Source organism: Aphelocoma coerulescens, chromosome 2 (assembly GCF_041296385.1).
Source record: "Aphelocoma coerulescens isolate FSJ_1873_10779 chromosome 2, UR_Acoe_1.0, whole genome shotgun sequence".
NCBI lineage: Eukaryota > Metazoa > Chordata > Aves > Passeriformes > Corvidae > Aphelocoma > Aphelocoma coerulescens.
In genome coordinates, this window is record NC_091015.1 from 48014798 (window position 1) to 48036263 (window position 21466).

Sequence of the window (21466 nt, forward strand, 5' to 3'; positions counted from 1 at the left end):
AAGAAATGAGAAAATCCTGAGATATTTCAAACTTTTCCGTTTGTGCTACAACAATGAAAAGATAATAGACCTTTTTTTCCCCAGAGTGGGTTGCTCTTAGATGCACAGGTCTGTATTTCCATATGCAAGATGTGGGATGACAGCTGCTTATTTTTATTGTGTTTTGAGTTCTGTTGATTAAAAATAATGAAAATCACTGCCACACTGGTTTCAAGAGAAAATTTAGGTTTCTTTGGCTGTGGAATCTTAGGGCTGCTCTTCATCTACAGAGTAAATGGCTAGACAAGCAGAACTGTGGATGGCAAGCTGGAAATACCAGCAATGACAAACAAAGCCAGAGCCCTTCCCAGGGCAGGCTGATGCTGAGCTCCTCCACCACTGGCTGGCTGGCATCTCTAGGTGCTCTCTACCAGCTACTGGCATTTAACAGCATTTTTTCATTTGTTTTTGCAAAGTTCTGCCTGTCCTGCCCTGACATACATCAGCAGCACAATTTCCCTGCTTTCTGGCAGCAAGCCTTCCTTTACTTATTGTTGTAGCTGCTTCCATTTTGTGCCAGCGGTGGTTTCCAGCCACAATGTCAGATAATTAATTTGTTTATTCTGCAAGCCGTGACTTCCAAAGTGTGATAGACAGTGCAGACATCCTGGAAAAGTGCTGTGCAACTGGGAATAAGCTCATTTGAGCTTCCTTTTAGATAGCTGTTTTGGTAGCTTTCATTACTTGTGGGGTCTCCTGTTCTGGCTGCAGCCATTTTGCAGTGTGTTTTGTCTATATGGTATCACTGAACAGCATATGCTGGGTTATAAGTCTTTTGTAAGCTTTTCTATGCAACTCCAGTTGTGGGTTTGCATGTTACCAAGGCCTCCCAGAGCAAATATTCCTGGTTAACAACTAAAAATTGTGTGTCTTTGCCTTAGCTTGATGCTGATCCTATACCAGGATTTGGTGAGGAAGGGATTTTTTGTTCCATGACTGCTGCCACTAGTTAATAAAAATACTGCAAACTACATTTAGTTCCTGTAGGTACCTGGGCAATTCCCTGGTCAAAGAACAAAGCAGTTTTGTGCAGATGCCGTTACTGAGAGGTACCTTAAATGTCTATTGATGCTCCAGAGAGAGCAGGAATGGGGCTTTACCTTCTCTAAATACATTTTACAGGGTTAACAAGGATAGAGGGTAACTTAAATAATTAAAATAGAGTGATTGAAAAGAGGCAAACCTCTTTCATCACAAACATTTCTTTTGTAAAAAGTGCTCATATTTGCCCAGCCCCATTTCGGAATAAAGCTAAGGGCAGAGGTTTCAGGTGTGTGGTGGGCTGGATTTTCTTTTCAGTTATTATAGGTATTTATCTTTCCTCTGAGAGCTCAGTCTGAGTTTATAAATGACTGATAAACTGTGCCATAGAAAAATCCTTCCTACTCCTTTGTTTCTTTTACGATAAAGTAGCAATATGCTTCACTCAGAAGCTTATTTTGCAAATTTACCAAAGAATGGCCTCTAAATCTGCAGGAGTCATAGCTGGCTGCCTGTATTTGGGGGTAATCAAAGCTGAACCAGATGAACCGAGCAGGCTGTTCAAACAGATTGAGCTTGCAATAGCCCTTCTCTGCTGATTACCCTGTCCCTGGCTTGCAGTGCAAGTTTTCATCTTGTAAGCCCACTATGCCTGCAAATAAGACTTGGCATGCCCTGTGCTGGCAAAATATTTTTAAGACATTGTTGAGATCAAATGATCCATCTCTTCATGCATGTGCATAACTTGAGCTCTAAATCATCTGCCCTGCCAAAATCAACTGGACAGTGAAGGAGAGGGAGTTGTACAGATTCCCTATCAAATGTGTAAGAATAGCAGTTCATGCTAACAAATCCGTAAGACTTCATAAGTTTAAACACTTAACCTTTTCTTGAGGGCTCATTCCTAATGCAGTCCTTTGTATTCAGATAGCCAGTGGCATAATGGCATTCAAAATATTACTGAAATAGTTAATGTTCTCTGTGGGCACTCTGTTCTGTACTGAGCTCTCAAAGTTTGACTCATTCACAGGCAACTGCTACAACAGTAAGTGGTGAATGGGACGAGGTGGTTTCTTCGGCATTGTGTTGAGGTTGGACTGACTAAATAGATTATTTACTCCTATGCAATAGACCTAGGAAGCCAGGTTTGTTTGCTGCTTGATACGTATGGTTTCACATATCACTCTCTGCTTTCAGTGCGGCAGATAAGATATCAACACAATTAAAAGTGAAAAATAATCTGTCTGCTCTGCCACTGGTGGATGCTCAGGGAACACACGCTGATACAATAGATTTCTGAATAATTTATACTCAGCATTTTTTCCTTGCACTCCGTAAATGAGGATGCCTAATGTGGCATGGTCAGAGTGATACTCTATCTGTCATCCATTAAGATAACAAGATTGGTGGGCCTGGGAGGAGCGTGGTGTGATACACAGAAAAGATGAGATTAAAAATTGAAATGTTTGTCCAAAATGTTCTGTGTAAAGGATGCTGATAAAAGCAGCTCAGAAAAACAGAATTAATTCAAAAGTGTGATTTCCACAAAGCTTTGTCTTCTCTAAAATAAAAGCATGCGATCCATGTTCCTTTCAAAAGTTGAGCATAAAAGGAATATCGGAGTAAATCACTGTTCCTGATGCACCTTCAGTAGCTTCCTCCACTTTAAATTCAGGTACTTTGTAGATGCTATCAAAAACAATTATGTATGACAGTAATGCTTTATGTCTCACAGAATGGGATTTTTTTTATATTCATAAGGCATTTTAAATTACAAAGAAAGAATAATTTGTGATTGATTTTGGCACTGGAGTGTCTCATCTCCCATCACAGGGTGTTAATTTGGACGGGATGCTAAAATATTTGCATAAAAAATAGCTCATGTAAATACTCAGCCAAGCAGATTCATTTTGATGTGACTGCATTATAGTAGTTAGTATATTGTTTTCCAAGAGCCAATAGGCACTAGAAGTTGATTAATTTATAAGCAGTGGTGGTTTTCAGTCTCTGAAGTTGCTGACAACTTCTTAAGGTCAGGTCACATTTGGATTTTCTTGGTTTTTGAATACACTGTTGAGGTTGTGAGATCAGATGGGAGTCATTTGACAAAAAGCACTTGGAGGAAAACTTAGGGTTGCTTGTAACTTCAGTATTTTTAGTGAAAAGGCCAATGTTATTATACCTGTGCTATTTGGAACCCAGCCTTGAAAGGGTTTAAATGCGTTCTGTTTAACTGGGCAGCAAGCACCTGCCCCGCCATCCCTGTGTCCTGCATGGTTTTCTTTCGCTGCAGAGCTGCAGTTGGGGTCCAAACCCCCTGCAGAGGGAAAGACAGGACACTCTGTGTTTTCAGCCCAGATTCAGGAAATGTTTCTAAGCATGACCCTGCTTGCAGTGCCAGCCATAACTTGTGGCTGCACAGCACCAGGCATCTGGAGGCAGGTGGGGAAACTGAGCCCCAGCACCCAGCAAATGATGCTCCTCACCCACCAGTGCCTGGACTCCTGTCTCTCCCTCTAGGATGGCTTTGGCTTGGGGTTTGTGTGCAAAGATAGTTATAACCTTAGTGCCTGTCCAGAGAAAAATTTAAAAATCAAATCTTTTTGATGACGCATCGCTGAGCTTTTAAAATGAGTTTGCCACAAATCTTACAGGGAATGGTATCCCAATGCTGTCTTGGGTAAGAATACTTGTGAGTGGGCACTAATACACTGTTGAGAACCATGTCCTTAGTTTTGACCAAGACCACATTACACGTTTTTTTCACCTGAATATTTTATGTAAACAAGTTCATTTTTATTTATGTTCCATGAGTAACTCCAGGAAGAAAATCAAATACAGGTGTTAAAAAGTAATTTGTAAAACAGCAGTCAAAGCTTCCACAATTAGTATCCTCCTCTTTATCTTTCACTCTGTGGAGGAGATTGCCTGGGGAGATTAGGCTGATGAGGAAACTGTCTTCATTTCAACCTGGAGATCTGCTTTTTCCAAAGTTGTTCTTCTTAAGCCTTTTTTATTAGTAATGAGTTCATGAATGCTTTATACTTGCTGTCGGCAGATGGATCACATTTTTCAGTTGGGTTGTGTGGTCAACTTTGTCTAGTAAGGACTGAGGCAGTCTCCTCTGCTTTTCTTCCTGATGGGCTGTAATTAAACCCTGGCTTATAAGGATGCGCACCCTGCAGCTATATATCAGAACAACCGATTAATCAGGAGGTGCCATTAGCTACTGGTTATATTTTGGTAAAGTACAGATATATTTGGAGAAGGCTGTTTCTTCTTTTCCAGTATTGGGTGACTTGTTCATTTGGGCCATTTTGTTTCTTGCCCTGTCAGGCTGGTGGTAGGAGAGTAATGGCATCCGTGGCTGTGGGTGTTAAATCACCTGCAGCAGCACTGGATTAGGCTGCCATAGAAGTTACCAGTCTTGGCTTTTCCTGCATCTTTCCAGCTAGAAAGTGATGACCAAGTCAGCTGTAGAGAGACTCTTGAACCAGCACAGCTCACACTTTCTGCCTGTTGAATTAAACCAAAATAGATGCCATAGATGCCTCACTGTTGTTGTTAGCCACATCAGCAATTACCCCAGAGCCAGGCATCACAGTTAGGGGAATATCAAAGCAAGAAAGGAGTGAATATTACCATATATTTTCTTTTTGGCAAGTAAACAAATGTACATATGCTTGCCATACTTGCCATTTCAAGCAGTGTTAATGATCAGAAGTATAGAATATAAAATAGCAGTGTTTATTGATAACTTGAAAGGTTTTAATTATCCAAACAAATAACTTTAAATTCTTCTTCTGTGTCCAGTACCTTAAGGAAAAGATGTGGAGAGTTTTTATTTTCCACTTTGATGGTAGTATTAAATATCTCCTGAATCAGAGTAGCTAACCTCAGGATGAGGCTTGTCTGTGCAAGAGCTGCAGAAAACTTTTGCCAGGGGTTACGTGATTAAGGAGGCATTTTTCAGTTCTGAGTGAATCTGAGGTATTTTCATAACATTAGCATCTATAGCACGTTGGTTGTGCAAGGAATTTATGACCAGCCCTTACTTCCTGCCCTACCACTCCCTGATCATACAGCCAGAAAGTCTCCCAGTTAGCTCTGAACGACGGGAGTTTTGTCTTTTGAACTGCTCACGTATCTCAGTGAGCACTTTGAGAAGAGCCAATTTTATAGCTTTCCATGATTGCATCTTTAGACAAATACATTGTGGGCACAGAGCTATCATCTCCAGCATCAAGTTTACAGCTTCCCTGTAGGGTGTAAACATGTGGCTGGTTAAAGAGTTTTAACCTCTGAAGCCCTCCAACAAGTATGAAATTGCTAACTATTCTTCCATAATGCTGTGATGTTGACTGAGATTTGACCCTAGTGCTTGCTGAAACAATTTTCAAAATCTGAGTGAGAAGGTTAAATAGTGCTGTCAAATTTCCAAATGTCTGTTGCAGAAATACTTTTGCTGAATATCTGTGGGTTGAGCTCTAAAATGCTTAAAGTAATCCTCTTTTTTTTCTTCATTATTACATGATATTATCTAAAGCTTGGGGTTTAGTGCAGATAAAGAAATTAACTTGGGTTTTGCCTTTTTCTGTGCCACCTAACCTTACCATTTATGGCTATTTTTCTCTTTTTTACTTGTCTAAGGAGGAGTTCAGTCAAATGGTGTTCCTTAAGTACAAACCAAACCTCTAGGTTTCTTTAATTTCTGTTCAAGATCATTGTAATTAGTTGATTATTTTCACAGCTGTATCTGAGTAAGAAAAAAAGTGCTGTGATTGGCAAGTTTTACAAGTTCACAACTCAATAACCTGATACTGGAGCTCTTCCACCTGCAGAAGCCTCATTAATTGCTGTAGGAATTGCAGCAGTTAAGAGACCTGGGTTTCAAATTATTTTTCTTTTGAGGTGCAGCCTTCGAGCTAGAGAATCTCTACAGTAACAAAAATAGATGGGACCTTCAGGCTGAGAGAGTCTGTTTGTTATTGGATGAGTGTCTGACTTCCAAGTGGATCTGTTAGGAAGGCTGTTGTTTACCCAACTCATTACTTATATTCATAAGCTCAAACCATTTTTATTTGAGCATTTTGTAAAATCTAGGACTTAATTTCCTGAATGCTCTTACTAGTTCTAACTTTGTTTATTTTGGCCTTAGGTTGCATTAGATAATTATTTTTTATTTAAGAGATGAGTCTTATGTTGCAAGAAACAGCACTAAATTATAGTAAGATTGAGTCTTTAAGGATGCCATACTCCAGCCATAATTTTGAATTTATTTTTTTATTTTAAAGCAACATTTGTGCCTGTCTCTAAGGTTTATGGAAAGCTCAGAAGCTTACTTGATTTCTTTTTTTCTTGATTACAGGGCTTTTTCCGCAGGAGTATCCAGAAGAACATGGTTTACACATGTCACAGAGATAAAAACTGTGTTATCAATAAAGTTACCAGAAATCGCTGCCAGTACTGCAGACTACAGAAGTGCTTTGAAGTGGGAATGTCCAAAGAATGTAAGTTGTCTCAGAAACAATTTTTTTTTTTTTCATATCCTCCATATATGTGGCAATCCTCAGGGAAAAAATTATTATGCAATTATGTGATTGAAGCCAGTATCTGCATTCATATGGACGGAAAGGATTATGAATTTGGTACACAACTTTAGACCTGTAATTTACAGACTTCTGAGTCCTTAACTCTGCAACCTAAAAGCTGTGTGTTCTTACTGCCTGGACTCTCTCTGAAAGGTGAGATAAGCTGCCAGATGCTCTTCTCTAAACCTGCAAAACCAGTAAGCCTGACTATGCAAAAGTGCTGCCAAGCACACCAAAACCCCAAAGGATTTTCATCTCCCTTGTTTTCTAGAAATTTCTGGTTTGCCCTTTAAGTTAACATCTAAAAATATTTATGTAGAAATATGTGATATTCTCTTTTTTCCAGTTTATTGATATCCCTATCAAGCCTGAAAACATAGCTTAAAAAGCCTTTCTCAAATCCCATGGGATTTGAGCTTCTAAAACTTTCTCATTTTTGATTGGATTGATTGCAGTAGCAGAAAAGTCCTTGACATAGTGATCTGTTCAATTATTGAGGGGTTTTACCTCTATCAGCAATGTTCCCGGTGTCAGTAGGTCAATTCAAGTAATAAACACTACAGAAATTTGCAGTGTGTGCATAAAAAAAGAGGAAAAATTGCCCAACACCAGTTCTTAACGTTAATTCACCCACAGGAGTTTCTTGGAGAGATTTTAAGATCACAGGAAAAGAAAAATTTACAATGATGAAGCATTTATGTCTGAACTGTGATTTAAACCAGTTCTCATCCTCAGCATTTTACATCCCTGAACTATGTGGGACATCCCAGTAGTTCCCTTCTCTGTACTTGGTCAGGAGCTAAAGAGGTCCTAAAGTCATATTTGTCCCTCCTCATTGCGTCCTAATTTTGTCTCCCACCGTCTCTTTCCTCTCAGAGAAAGAGTGTTGAGGGGTGAAGGAAGAACCAGATCCGTCCTTTGACCATTGTGCTGTGTTTCCAGCTCCTTTTCGTGGAAATGTGAAGTTGTGGTTATTGGAAAATTTCAGGCTATTGGGGGAGGAGGTCTTAGGATTTCAGTTATTTCACTGTCCTTGTTGGGTTTTCTAGTTTTCTTGTGTGCCTGAAGTGCACTTATCTATACTTAGATACAGATCTGCTGGAGTGGAGACCATGATGGAAGTAAAGGAGAAGGTGGGCTAAATGTGAAGATGTAAGATTGAATTAGGAGGATTTTATTGCTAGCTGTTTCACTGCATATCTACCTGTGCACATGAAGCTTTTTTTTCTTTGATAAAAACAGTATGATGCAATTTGGAAGAGAAAAAAGAGCACTTTTCTCACCTGAGGGCTTGTTGGTCTTGAGTTCCTAAGAACTTTATTGCTGACGTGAAATAGTAATCTTATTAAATGCTGTAACGTCACATCGGAGTAGGTTTTGGAAGTACCAGCAGTATTTCTAACATGTTAACCAAAGTTATTTTGGATAGACTATAAAAGCTTACTGCCTTTTAGGTGATGGATTGTTTTCTCCCATGGGGTAGCTGGAGCTTGGCCAGCAGGAATTAAGGTTTTTGCTCTGCCTGTTCCCTGGGGTGAACTGAGTGAAATTGCCCTTTGGCAGTTGCCTTTATCTCAAAATTCTACAGGCACCAAAAAGGGGATAACAGGTTGGAGGGGGAACAGAGGATCCTGGAGAGAAGTGAAGGATGTCCTCTGGCTGCATTTCTGTAGAAGGCATTTGCAAAGGAACAGAGAAATTATTTTAAATGTCATCAGTTTGAATGCAGTGTGTCTTGTCTTCTGGGTTTAAGAACTAAGTCTGAAGTGATTCTGTGTTATCCCTTCATAAACAGGAGCTTTTCATCTCTTAAGAGATTTGAGAAACTATTTTCTTATCGGACCTTCTTTCATACGTATCTCTAGGTTTCAACTCAATTTCTTTAGAAGTTTATGTAAACAAAGGCGCATCTGTCATTCAGCTTTTTCTTACCAGATAGAGAATTTTCTTTTTACCCCAGTGCATTATTCACATTTTATTTTTTTGTCTTCTTACAGTTCTATTACCTTGTAACATGAAAGCCATGAACAAAGGACAGAAAAAAGTATCAGAAAAATCTCACAGGGAAACAAGCTTACAATGCTCAAACCAGTCCCAAGTGGGGAAAGTAATCATGGTGGCACCTGCAGATAGGAACCTCCAGGTCTGTTCCCAGGAGCTAAGGAGGAGTAGATGCTGATTTTCAGTGTACAGAGTAATCTGTGCTTAAAAGCTATAGTCCTGTGTTTATTTGTTCTGCCTTTTAAAGGGCATGCAAAAGTACCTGCATATGTGGCTCCCTCTGAGCTTAATGAGCATTCCTCACAAACATCAGAGGAGAGATGGGAACTGGGTGCATAGCCGGTGTGATAAGTAGGGGTTTGAGAATGGGGGTACAGTGTTTGAAAGAGAAGAGATATTGAACATTTCTTGTATGCTTTTATCTTGTTTCAGAGAATGAAGTGAGATGATGAAGGAATGCACTGAATTTGCATTTCTTTATAGGTTGTTTTGTTCGTGTAGGGGGAAAAAGGCTATCTTCAACCGCATTTTACTCCCCTGATCTGATCAAGAGAGGTCAATAACTACACTACCTCCAGGGCAGGAGTGGAGCTATTTGCCTTGTGATAATATCTGCAAGACCCGCTGAAACTGGATCCCACTAGTGTAGGGACCGTCTTTCATTGTGTAGTCCCTGTTGCAAAAAGTTTGTGCTCCAGATAGGCAAGACAAATAGTGTGAGGGGACTTAGTGATGACTGCCTTATCATCCTACAGCAGGACAAAACACAGCTTGAAATAAAGCCCTGCTGTCTTTAATCAGATACCCTTCCTTCAGAAACTCCAGAGCTCTGTCCCTGAAACCTGAGCTGCAGCTCCCGGTTCAGGGCCTGGAGCCAGTCCCTCCACCAGCACTGCATCAGGTTTGGGGATTGTTGTATGACCATCCCACCTCAGCTCATGTAGGGCTCTTAGGGGACTGTAGGTGCAGCTGAGGCTCTGGACCCCACTCCAAACGACTTCTGTCCTTCGTAGCCTCTCGGTCTGTTTGGTTTTTTTAATTGCCATGTAGAGACAAACGGTGATCACACATGATTCTTTTTGCTGCTGCTGCTGAAGTGAGAAGGCTACTATGGCTAACAGTGGCTTATTATGTGATGGAGAGCCTTAGGAAACTAACCTTTGCCCTTCTATTACGTGATCTCTACGCTGCTGTTGAAGCCTCATCCTCAGTGTGACCCCAGGTGCCACCAAGCAGCTCGCTGTTGCCTGGCTGTGGGGTCTCGGTGCTCAGGAGCTGGTGAGGGGTCATACGTACTGCACTGCCTCCTGCAATTAAGGGAGCACGCAGGAAGCTGGGCAAAACTCTTGGACAAGAATGGACTCTTTCAAGCAGGATGCTGCAACAGTCACTTTGAAAGGTGAAGCCTGCTCATAAAGAGAACCTAGACTGGATTTTTTGTAAGGTATAAGGGGGAAGAAAATGGAGCTCCCTTCTGCCACAGCTGCCCAGCTTAGCTCAGCAGCTCTTCAATTTCCATCCTTTTTCATAAACTGTACAGGCTGCAGGGACTGTCAGTGTACTTAATGGTCTTTGGGGTCCCCTCAGACACAACCCAGTCCACATACCAGGGTGTGATGCTGAGAAGCTCTCTTTATACTGGCATAAACCTCGTCTGCAGTGAGCTCTAACAGAGCAAAATTATGTTTATAAATGCACAGATTTGCTCCAGATTACTTCAGTGCACTGAAGCAATGTTCAGATTTGTAAATCTGCTTACAATTAACCTCTCTGGAGGGAGGGAAAGAGGAAGGGAGGGAATGCAGGGAAATTATCATGAAGAGGAGAGAATCTGATTTCTGTGCTCTGTATTTGTTGGGGTTTTTTTTAACTCACACAGAAATGTCTGTTTCTCTTTGTCACAGAGTTGAGTCTTATAATATTTAAATGTTCATGCTTCTTGGAACATATGATTACACTCTGCTACTGAACAATAGAATGAATGGATTTACTTATTTTCATTCTGGTTGAAATTGGCAAGCAGGAAATATCAACTTGACGAACTGTCATGTTTGTATTTATTATTTCTCTTTAATTTTTTTCAGACTCCTTAATGAAGCATGATTCCATCCGCAAGGAGTGGCTAAGTGTAGGGCTAGTCTGCATAGCTGCATTTGAGAAGTTCATGCAGATTCCACTGATGTAATTTTAAAGTGAATTAATTAGAATGCATGGAATCTTTATTTAGATGTTAGTCAGAACTGAGCTGGGGTTATTTTATTATTTTTAGCCAGCAGGAAGCACTGGATTTAGGAATTGTTTCTGCATTGCTACAGGCTAGATTTTTAACTGGATGCCTAAATACCACACAGTGGCTGGGGGCTTTTTCAAAAATTCCAGAGTCGTTGCCTTGCCTATTAACTTGCTTTCTCGAGAGGCAGGAGCTAAATATCAGAGTGGAAATCACAAACCCCTGAATTCTGTTCTGGGACTAATTCCTCTCTCTAAACCCTACAAGCTGATTATTCTGTCTTTCCTATCTTGAGAGATGAAAATTATGTCTTTTCACAGAGGCTGGGAGATCTTGTATTGTAAGTGTTTTGAAAGTAGAAAGATGTAAACTGTGAAAATACCAATTAAATTAAGAATTGGAGAGTATAGACAGTGGGGAAGCTATGCCCAAGCCAAAAAGATCACGTATTTTTCATTTTCAAGGATGGATTGTTTTGGAGGTCTTTTTCAGTTGCTGATCAGATAGGAAAGCTTGTATTTATTTTTGTCGGGCTTACAAATTGGGAACTTTTAAAAGTTAATGCCAAACTCTCAATGTCACCGGTGGGGAGTTTTTTAATATGAGAGCAAAGCTGATAGGGAAGGGTCTTCCTGTAACAAAACCCACAGTGCTCTAGTGTCAGCCTGTGCTCTGCCAGAGATAATGCATGCTTTGTTATGCTGGGTGGCTGAAAATGATCTACATACAATTAAAATTCTCTTGTAGAGAACTGGGTTCTACTTGTTGTGCATTGTTTCCCATGGTTAAACAAACATCTCTTGCTTTTCACAGTGTTTTTTGTCTTCAAAGAAGCAGATCTGCTTTTCCTTTCTCTTTTTGAGATCTGCCTCTTCTGTGTTTTAGCCTTTACCCTTGATTTTGCATAGCTTTCACTTGCCAGCTTTAATGTTTAAAGGAGCAACTTAGATTGAATGTTATTATCCATAATTTACTCTATGTTCTGTGAAGATGGTTATGTAATAGCAGTAATTGCATCAACTCACCTAATGAGCTTTCCCTCCAGTGCCATGTACGGCAGATTAATAGCCCATGAATTCATTTGCAGCTCGTTGTGTTTCAGAAAAGTATTTCAGGCAGCAATTAATAAACTGCTAAAGAAAATAACATAAAAAATGATTTTTTTTATTATGTTAACTCTCCAGCTGAACAATTTATTGGCACCTTTCATGATTCAGCTAAGTAAATTCTCTCCTAATTCCTCAAGCCAAGCGTGATTAGTGAACCCTGCTCAACTCAAGACTGTCTGGTAATTAGACTGATCTTTGTATCCTAAAATGTTAGCGAAAAGTAAGAATAGCATCCTAAGGTTCTCTTTTCCTTCTATTCCTTGCCTCTCAGGCATTATGCAAATAGCTGTAACTTGAAACTGCAACATGCTAGTGCTGCAAATTTTTTTGTTCCCCCTTCCTTGCATAGAAACCCTGTAATTGTGTAAGCTAAGAATTGAAGACCTCAGCCAATAAACAACCCCTGGCACTGTTTCTGTGCTGCTTGTTGCAGGCTGCAGTGTCCCATACCTCCCAAGTGGTGGGACAGCCTGAAGCAGGGACCTGAGAAAGGTCATGGGGTGCTGCTGCCCTGCGGAAGGTAAACCAGGGGTCAAATGACACTGGAGAGGGAGGAGAGAACAGGGAAAGTCCTATGTTTTGCAGTGTAAAAGGGGATGAGGTGATTGAACCCTACAGGAGAAAAGCAGCAGTGAGATGCCAGGGCATCTCACCTTTGTAGGAAAAATGTCTGGGGAAAGGGGGAGACACTGTTGCATGTGGGCAAACTTGCCAGGCTGCTCTAGAATTATTATTTCCATGGTTTTTCTTTTGGTTGGTGTTAGTTTTTGGGGTCTTTTAAATTGAATATCTTTATAAAGTTTTTCATGTTTTACATAATTTCTTTTTCAAAAGAAACAGTTATCTTCCTGCCACTACCACTTCTCTCCCAATCCAAAAGAAGCGCTTGGCTTGTCTTTAAAAGTAGTAAAATATATATTTTAAAATATTTTCCCTCATTTTGGGCTCTTGAGGACTGAGTAAGCATAAAGGGAATTCCTTCAATAAGCTCATACAGAGATTGATTACATGTCCTCAGCTGGAAGTTACATTAAGACTTATTCGCTAAGGTATAGCTACCGTGGTGAACTTTTCAACACTCTCTGCTGTCTCTATGACAACACAGATCCTGGCAGAAGTTACCAGGGCTCGTGTGCTCTCTGAAGCCTTTGTCTGCATCCATCAATCCCAATCTTTGACAACTGTAAATGTGTGCCTTTCTTACGTTTTTGCTCAACAAGGTGTTTTATTAAATTTGTGACACTTCTGAAGTTATTATGCTAATCATTTGTACTGCAGTACCCAGCCATGCTCTGAAAGAGATGTGCTTTAGGAAAGGACTTTCTGAATGGTTCGCAATCTTGTGGAAGTTATTCAGCTGAGTGGCACGGAGCCCTTGTAGAAGTAACTTTTCTTTCATTACAGGTGAAACTTCAGATGACTAGAGCCAGGGAAAAGTATAATGCACACACAGTCTAATTTCTGCTTAGACCTGCAGCACACTCCAGAGAAGTGCTTGCTACTGTTCAGTGCTCTAGCAAAGTCCTCAGACTTTATTGAACCCATCCTTATTTTAAGGGAGCACATGTCAGAGCCCATGGTGTGTCTGTTGGTGCTTGCAGCTCAGGTTTCTGTGGCAGTCCTGCCGTGTGCCACCTTCTGTGGAGATCCTCCTCTGGCGATTAGGCTCTTCCTTGAGAACAGTTGGCATTGATACACGTCTAACTTTTAATATTTTTCATTTTACACCTTTGGGGTGTTTTAGGGATCATCAGATGCTTTCTTCTGTCAGTTTCCCAGTAAAAGGCATTTTGGGCATATATCTCTTGTAAAAGCACTTCTCAACATAGATCTCATTTTTTCCCTGGCCTTTTTCTGTTATTTCTCATCCCCCACTTTGGTTTATACCATTATTCTGAATTGTTCATGTAAAGACATTGGCTCTGTGCATTTATGTTGCCATTGCAGGTCATCTTTACCTATTCTTGAGTTTAGTATCCCAGCTGCTTTCATGGCAAGGAAAACCCTGGTTTCTGCCTTTTCCTGTGCTGGGCGATGCTGCTGTAGGAGCAGATGGGAAATCTGGAGGTAGCCAGTTCCTACCCAGTCCCTGCACTCCTAAGAACGATGCTGAGGCCACATTTGCTTTGTCATGCGGACATAACTGCTGAGACCCCAATCCCATGACCTCAAAAGCTTTGTTTCAGAGCTTCCATTCTTCCTTTATGCACTCAGTTCACTGCTTCGTGTTCCTCATTCGGATCATTTTCTTGTTCAGGGACTTGGGGCATCTTTGCATCTCTCTTTCTAATTGCCGTTGTGCCATGTGGCTTGTGCTTTCTATACTGGCACCTTGTGATTTCTTTGTGATCTTTTTTCTCCCTTTGGATGGTCTTTTTTTTTCTTTTTTTTTTTTTTTAATTTTGGGATGTTGAAGCCGAAAGACGGAGAAATGTCAGTGAGATAAATATCAGTCTGGGAACGAGCAAATTGCCAGTGTTCTGGGCCTTGAAGCTAAACATGGCTTATTTGGTTGTCAGGCCAACCTGAAAATGTTATCTACAGTAGCCAAGGTTCATGAGAAATGCAGTAAATTGTTCCCAAGAGTTCTGGGAAGTCTGAACTGCAGCAACCCAAATGTTCCTGAAGGACTCTCTATCAAAGGAGAGGCTTGTTTGGTCCTTCCCCTCAAGAAACATGTGTCTGTCTTTCTGCTGGTTAATATCTGCAAAGTTTTGTTTTCCTGGTGATCTCTTTACTGGAGATGGTCTTGCACGGGGTAGGTGCTTCTGCAAAAGGCAAAGAAGCAAAGCTCAGACTGGGCTCTCTGCAGAGAGTGGCTCCTGTGCTGATGGTGTGGAAGATGGAAAGCAGACGCTTGGAAAGCAGTAAGCACTCAAAGACAGTTTAGGGAGATCTCTCCATAAGTAGATGAGGCCATGGGTTTCCCTCTGCTGCTGTCAGGCTCTCATGGCTTGCTTTCATCCGCTGGATGAATTGTTGGAGCAGGGGGAGTTTTCCATTGCCGTGCCTGCGATAAGCCGGCTGACACGTTGCAGCTCCTCCTGCTGGGATACTGGCCCTAGGACTGTGCTCTAAAAATAGCCTCAATTTGTTTTTAGTTTGACTTTGTATCACATGCTCATTTTAAAATACATCAGAACAGTTAATCTCCAGTTCTTCAGCGCTCATGTGGAAAGTGTAAAGGATTTTTTAAAGTAGATGGTGTACAAGCAGTAGAAATAACACCCTTTCCATCCAAACTTAAATAACACTCAGCTGCCAATTCTATAAAAGGAAAAAGAAAGATCATAAGGCGTTAGAATTTTTAATGTTCTCTAGCCCAAAATGAACAGAAATGGTTTTGCCCCATCTTATTTTACTCCAGTACTTGTTTGCATGCTAGCCTGTTTCTGAAAGCTCTTAAATGTTTAAATCTAGGTCTCATGAAAAGTCTGTCAATCAGACAACAGCTCTGAAACCTGACTTCTACAAGTTGTAGCTTAAAGCCCTACAGGCGGTGCCTGTGGCTGATCGGCATTTAATGAGCTGTGGGATCGTTTCTCAGTGCCATGCATCCATAACCAGTTGCTTGTTGTTGATGTAAACAGATTTGGTAAGTAAATGTGAGGAAATTGTCTGACTTCGGAGACATTTACCTGAATTTCAGAGTTAAAGCTAAGTGGAATTCTTCCTTTCCCCTGGCAAAAAGTGCAACAGAAAGCAAACATGCTTTTAGTTGGATTACAGGCATGGTTAGTCATCTGACAGACAGTTTTAATGGAGTCAGAAAGACATGCTGGGGAAACATGCTGACCTACTTTTCTTTCTTTCTTTTTTTCTTTCTTTTTTCAAACTTCGAAGCAAGTGAAGTGTTAATTTTAAAACTCTGTGTAAAGTTATACTTTGGTGAAGGAGCTAATTTTGTAATTTAATTTATTTACATTCTGCTTAGGGTATGATAGATTGTTTTGGTAACTGAATTTCGTGAGGTTGTTTTTGTTTCTGTTAGGAAATTGGGTTACATCTGAGAAATCCATGTTCTTCCCCCTTTGCAGGACAAAGCAATCGGCTTCAAGTTAATGAATGATTTAAGTCCAATCCTCTGAGGGAGGACTTTACAAACCATTGAAAATAACAGACTAACAAAGCATATTACATTTGTATAATTTTCAACACATTATATTTTTAAACATTTGTTGTCTTTAAACTTGGGGGAAGAAGGATTACTGGCAGATAGTGTTGTGCATTTTGCACTTTAGCTTGTTATTTCCCGTGTTAAGGAGGTCGATGCTCCACCGTCAGTATTTTCTTGGAGGCAGAACTTGATGTATTTGAACCTGGGAAACTCTTTACCATAAAACTTGAGAGCTTGGGAAAAAAATGCCTTAAATTAAATAGGAAAACTTAGCAGTCAGGATGGATTAAAACATCACTTAATCCATGTGATGGATTAATCCATCACTTAATCATTCAATTTAGTATACTAAATTGAATGATACTGGGTGATAAAGGAAAGCATTTTAGAAATGCTGTAGACCACCTCACTCCTTCAGCAGTGAGCACACACACAATTTGTCAGATGGTTGAGGGGTGCCAGGTCGCTGGCAGAGAGCTGGGCTCTATTCCCTTGGCAAGTGGTTTTGGTGAAGACATCACTGCACGGTTGAAGGAGCAGGAGAGGACATCATTCCTTGACACACCGGTCGATCCAGGGACTCTGTTTTCACCTGCTCTGTCTCCTCCTGTTTCCATCATTAACAGGTTTTCTGCTGTCAGTCAGCCCTGGTGCAATGGGTGCTGCTGCAAATCCTTTGCTTCTTCCCATCTCTCCTTGTTTTTAACTCCCAACTAGCTGATTACATTTTGCATCATGGAAATATTAATACAATGTAAGAGAGGCAGAAAAATATGGAAATTGCCAGGAAGCCCTGGAGTTTATGGGGAGTTTTACATTTCAAAGAATCCACAAGTTACATATACTCTTATGAAGTGCAGTAATTTAATATACTATGTACTTCTAGAGAATGTTCCAGTGGCAAAGACTGAGATCTATTTTTTATAGTTTTTAAAGTTAAGTATAAGATGTTAGCTAATACATAAGAATTTGTTCTATATATCAAGAAGGCTGATTGTGGCATTGCACAAGTTTTAGCCATTTTGTAAGCTGGAGACACCAGTAGAGGAGGCATCAGCCCAGGGGGACAAATCAGCACTAAGTGAATATCCTAATGTGCTGAACTGTTGCACCTCACATGTTCAGCATCCCTCACTGCAGTGTAGCTGTGTGAGCTGCTGCTTAATGCAAGGACTACCTTTTCCATGTTTTTCTTGCCATAGCACTTCTTCTAGGTGACCTGTGACTTGGTATGTTTTGATTTTAGTGGAGACACAAAAATCAAAAAAAAGGGGGAAAGGGCTGGGAAAAGCCACTCAAAATTTCATCAAGGAGCTTTTTTTTGTGATACAGGAAAGTTGTTGATGCTGGAAGATGAAGCATTAGGTTTGGGGAGCTTGAATTGCTCCCTGACAGTACCAGTCTGCCTCTGTTGGGCAGGGAGCTCTTGAGCTCTTGTGTTTCCAATTAGGGGTCTTGTGAAGATTGGTGAAGAAGTCCAGAGCTCAGTGTGTGTTTGGTCTTGTTGTCCATGTTGTACTGTGCTGCACCATCTGGTTATCCCGTTGAGTAGCTCCAGGATCAAACCTGCGTGATCCAGATCCCTGGAACAAGTGACCGTTAGTTCATAAGAGCCTTTTGACAGCACTTTTTTACAAGCAAGATGTTTGATTTGCCCTTTCAGTAATTTGGAAGAGAAACTCAGAACAAATTTTTTTCTGCCCCCCTTCTGTGGATGCCTCTTCAGTTGAATATTGCTATTAAATCAGAACATCCGGAAAATAATTTTAAAAGGAAAAGGAATGAAAATAATCATAATTTAAAAAATCCCAAAAACAAATAGAAGCAAGAGGATAGTTGTTACTAAGAAAAAGAAACCCTATTATGTTCAAACCTCACTCATAACACAAGGAAAAGTAAACAGGACCAGAGGAGAATAAGCATAAATATTTTATTCCTTTAATTCTGAAGAAGGCTTAAATCCTGTTTGTCCTCAAAAGAGAGTCAAAGCCTTTTCTTGGCAACTTTTCCTGTTGTTTTCTAAGTCAGCTACAGCTATTTCACATGTTTATTAGGAACATTTTTCCTACGAGAATTTAGACACTGTAAGGTGTGAACATACATAAACAGACATATCATCTGCCTCTCGGAGGATGTGCAGTATAACCCCATGAGGTTTGGGGTCTTCTTTCTTGGCTGGGGGAGTGAGGCAGGGAGGTAACCCTCTGATAAAGGGGCCTTGCACTAATAGAGGAGGAATATTTAAAAATATTCCCTAGAAACCAGGGTGTGGGAAAAATGAGGCAATTAAGAGGAATCACTAGATATCCTGTCTTAACGGTTTATTATATATATTTTTAATGAGTATTTAATCCCTAATGCTGTGTGATGGATTAGAAAAGAGGGGGACTCAGGCCTCTTTCTGTGCATACTTTTATGTTTCCCCTTCATTGAACATTTTCTCTGGGCAAATTGTTTAACTTGAGCTGGTTGGAGGTGTTCCAGCACAACAAAGCTTTGCTGAAAATAACATTGGGTTGAATCCCAAAATAAAGAGTTGTCTGTTGTGTTCAGATTTGCAGAATTTCGGGTTGAGTTACAAGGGGGGCCGGGAAGGAGCCTTGTCTGTTCCTGTCCTCCATGTTGTGCATCCCAGGCCCTGGAGGACTTGGCTGCGCTGTGCGTGCCATGCAGCCTGATGCTCTGGGGCAGTCCTGCAGCTGCCTAGGCAGGTGGATGTTCATCAGCTCTTTTAGGAACTGAATAAAGCTATGCTTTTGGAAATCTTGAGTTTTTAGCCCATGCTTCCCATGGGGGTTGTAGCCCTAGAACAGTATCCTGAGCACCTCGTAGAAACCCTTCTGTTAGTACATCTTTCATCTTGCACTTGCCACTGTCTCGGAGAAGACCATCCTAGCTGGAACAGTCACCCAACCTGTGTACAATGAGTTCAGGGCCCAATCCCACACTGGTGACAGACATGAGGGATTTGTCATCAGCACCACTGAGATAAGATGGGGGTAGCAGCCACCTGTAATGCCAGATGATCCTTGCTGGGTAGTTACTTCTACTGCCAACTGGGGACCACCACCCTCATTAAGTTAAGGACCAGCTGTGTGTTGAATTCAGTCTCCTTGCCCAGCCCTTGGCTTCCCTTTCAGACATCATCTCATGTCCAAGTTGCATCCTTTGTTTTCATGGAGAAGTCTGGGAAAACTAGGTCAGTTTATCCAAGTAGAAATTATTATTTTATTGAGTTAACTCTGTGTTGACCTGCTGCCTGTTTGCCTTCTCAAAATGAGCTCCCTTGTGTGCACTAAGTCTTGCCCTGGAAGTTGCAGAGCCCTCAATAATGACTTTGATTTCAAATCAAAAATAAAAAGGCTGCTTTTCTTAGTATCTTTCTATTTCCTGGAAACAAGTGTCTGTCTGCTTTGCTTCTTGTGTGATCACTACATCAGGCTGGTCTGGTGTGCTGTGAAAGCACTTAATGTAAAAAGGTTCTGTGCTGGCTTTACTGGGGATATTTAAAAAGATCTTTTGGAGAAATCAGGATTTGATTCTCCTTGACCCTGACTGACAGAATTAAGCTCTCTGAGCCAGTTGTGTAGTTACTAGCACGACTTCTTTTTTAAGTAATCTTGTCCACTTACTCCTGCTATTTCAGAACTTCAGTCCCAGACAAGAAAGCTTTTTTTTTTAATGAAAGAATATTTGGAATGTATTTTAAAGAACTTCTTTGGCATTGTACATAAAAGATAAAATATATCAAAATAGACAGTCTGATAATTAGGTGCAGGCTTGTGGGGAGTGATTCATGTCATAACGTGAGCGTGGAAACAGCTGAGGTTGCTGCAGGTGTGTTAAGGGAATTCGACCCCGTAATGCCATGATGCTTTTGCCTCTACATGAAGCAGGAATACAGATGTCCAGAGAGCCTGCATTAATAGGTGAGAAGCAGTATTTCTGCATGTGAATTATGGATGGAGAAGTATTTATTAAAGGCAAAAACAAGAGCCTTTGTCTCCCAAGGCACCTTTTGCTTTGAAGAGTGGCATTAAAGCCTGCTGCTGTCCCAGGCACAGGGATCCCAGAAGTGAGCTGAGGCTTCAGCTGCTGCCCATTAAGCCTGGCTGGAGCTCAGAGCTGAGTTATGCCATGCATGGGCAGAAAGGGATCCGAAGAAAAGCCTGGGAGGCAAAGGCCTTTCAAGTGCCTCAGCTGGCAGGTGTAGCACTTTGGGGTGGGCAGTGAGATGCTAAAGCTGAAAGTGAATAGACTTCTTTACCTGCAGCAGCAGCCAGCCTCAGCAGGGCTTTCCCAGAGCCTGCTGGCTGGCTTGCCGTGGCTTTCCTGAAATCCTGAGATGGAAAGAAAAAGAAGTCCTCTGACCTCACTCCTTACTTTCTCTTTAGGTTACAATTGGTGAAAACAGAACTATGTAATCTTCAAAAAAAAAAGCCCCACCCCAACAACAAATATGCAGATTGTTTATTCCAGCTGCTCGGCTTTTGGGAAGGGAGAGGATGTAAACAACACACTAAAATGCAGTGAGATGCAACAGTATTGTTCGGGCATGTTATTTTCCCCTTTGATGAAGCTTTTTTTTGGTAGTATTATGGCAAGCTTTAACAACAGGCACTGTTCTTTAAAAAATCAAACCCACCTGCAGTCCAAGCCCCCTGGCCAGTGCAGATGTGTGCCCACCAGCTGTATTGGACTGTGCATCAGTGTGAGGCTTAAACAGGCAATTTTTCCTGTCTGATCTAACAGTGCTTCTAGGTCCACCTGGCTAAGTGATACAGTTCTTCCTTTCTCCTGCTGCTTCAGCCAGCCAGGAGGGTAAGCCCGAGCAGGGAGGCTGAGCATGGGTGTGGGGTGCACACTCTGTCCCCCCTGCCCTCCACTTTGGGAGTCAATCTTGGCACCTTGAGAGAAGGAAATAACCTCCCAATTGCAATTCTATTTTATTTTGTTTTAGTAGGAGGAGTATGAGCAAGTGTTTGCATTTAGGAAGGAATGTGTGTTAAGTTCATAATGGTGTGTTTTCCACATTCGCTTTGGAGGAATAGGTAAATAGATTCTGAGCTATTTCTTTGCTTTTATTGTCCCTGGCCTAGTGGGAGGCCAGGGCTGCAAGCTGCTGAGGCTGTAACACAGGCAAGCGCTGCGATTCAAGACTGCAGCTCCCTTTCTTAAAACATGCCGGGAACAACTGTTCCTGCACCTTCATGAGCTCAATTTACGGTTGTGGGAGGCGATGTGTTCTCTGTGCCTGATGAAGCGCCCGCGCACGCAAAGCCTCTTCAGACGTGTTGTCAGTTGGCAGCTCTCTCGCTAGATGCACCTTTACACAATTGCACAAGCCACCAGGAGGTACAAATGTGAAATTCAGCCTTGGGGGCAAAACAAAGAAATG

The 21466-nt window shown here is 41.2% G+C and overlaps 1 protein-coding gene across 14 annotated transcripts in view; it reads left to right on the forward strand.

Moving 5' to 3' along the window:
- Positions 1–21466, forward strand: part of RARB (retinoic acid receptor beta) — a 329805-nt gene that overhangs the window by 276581 nt on the left and 31758 nt on the right. For 8 of the 14 annotated variants that reach the window (XM_069007313.1, XM_069007312.1, XM_069007314.1 and 5 more), the window contains one exon: positions 6389–6530. In XM_069007313.1, the coding sequence (XP_068863414.1) occupies positions 6389–6530 (142 nt within the window). The other 6 variants (XM_069007325.1, XM_069007320.1, XM_069007323.1 and 3 more) reach the window with 6 other exon arrangements.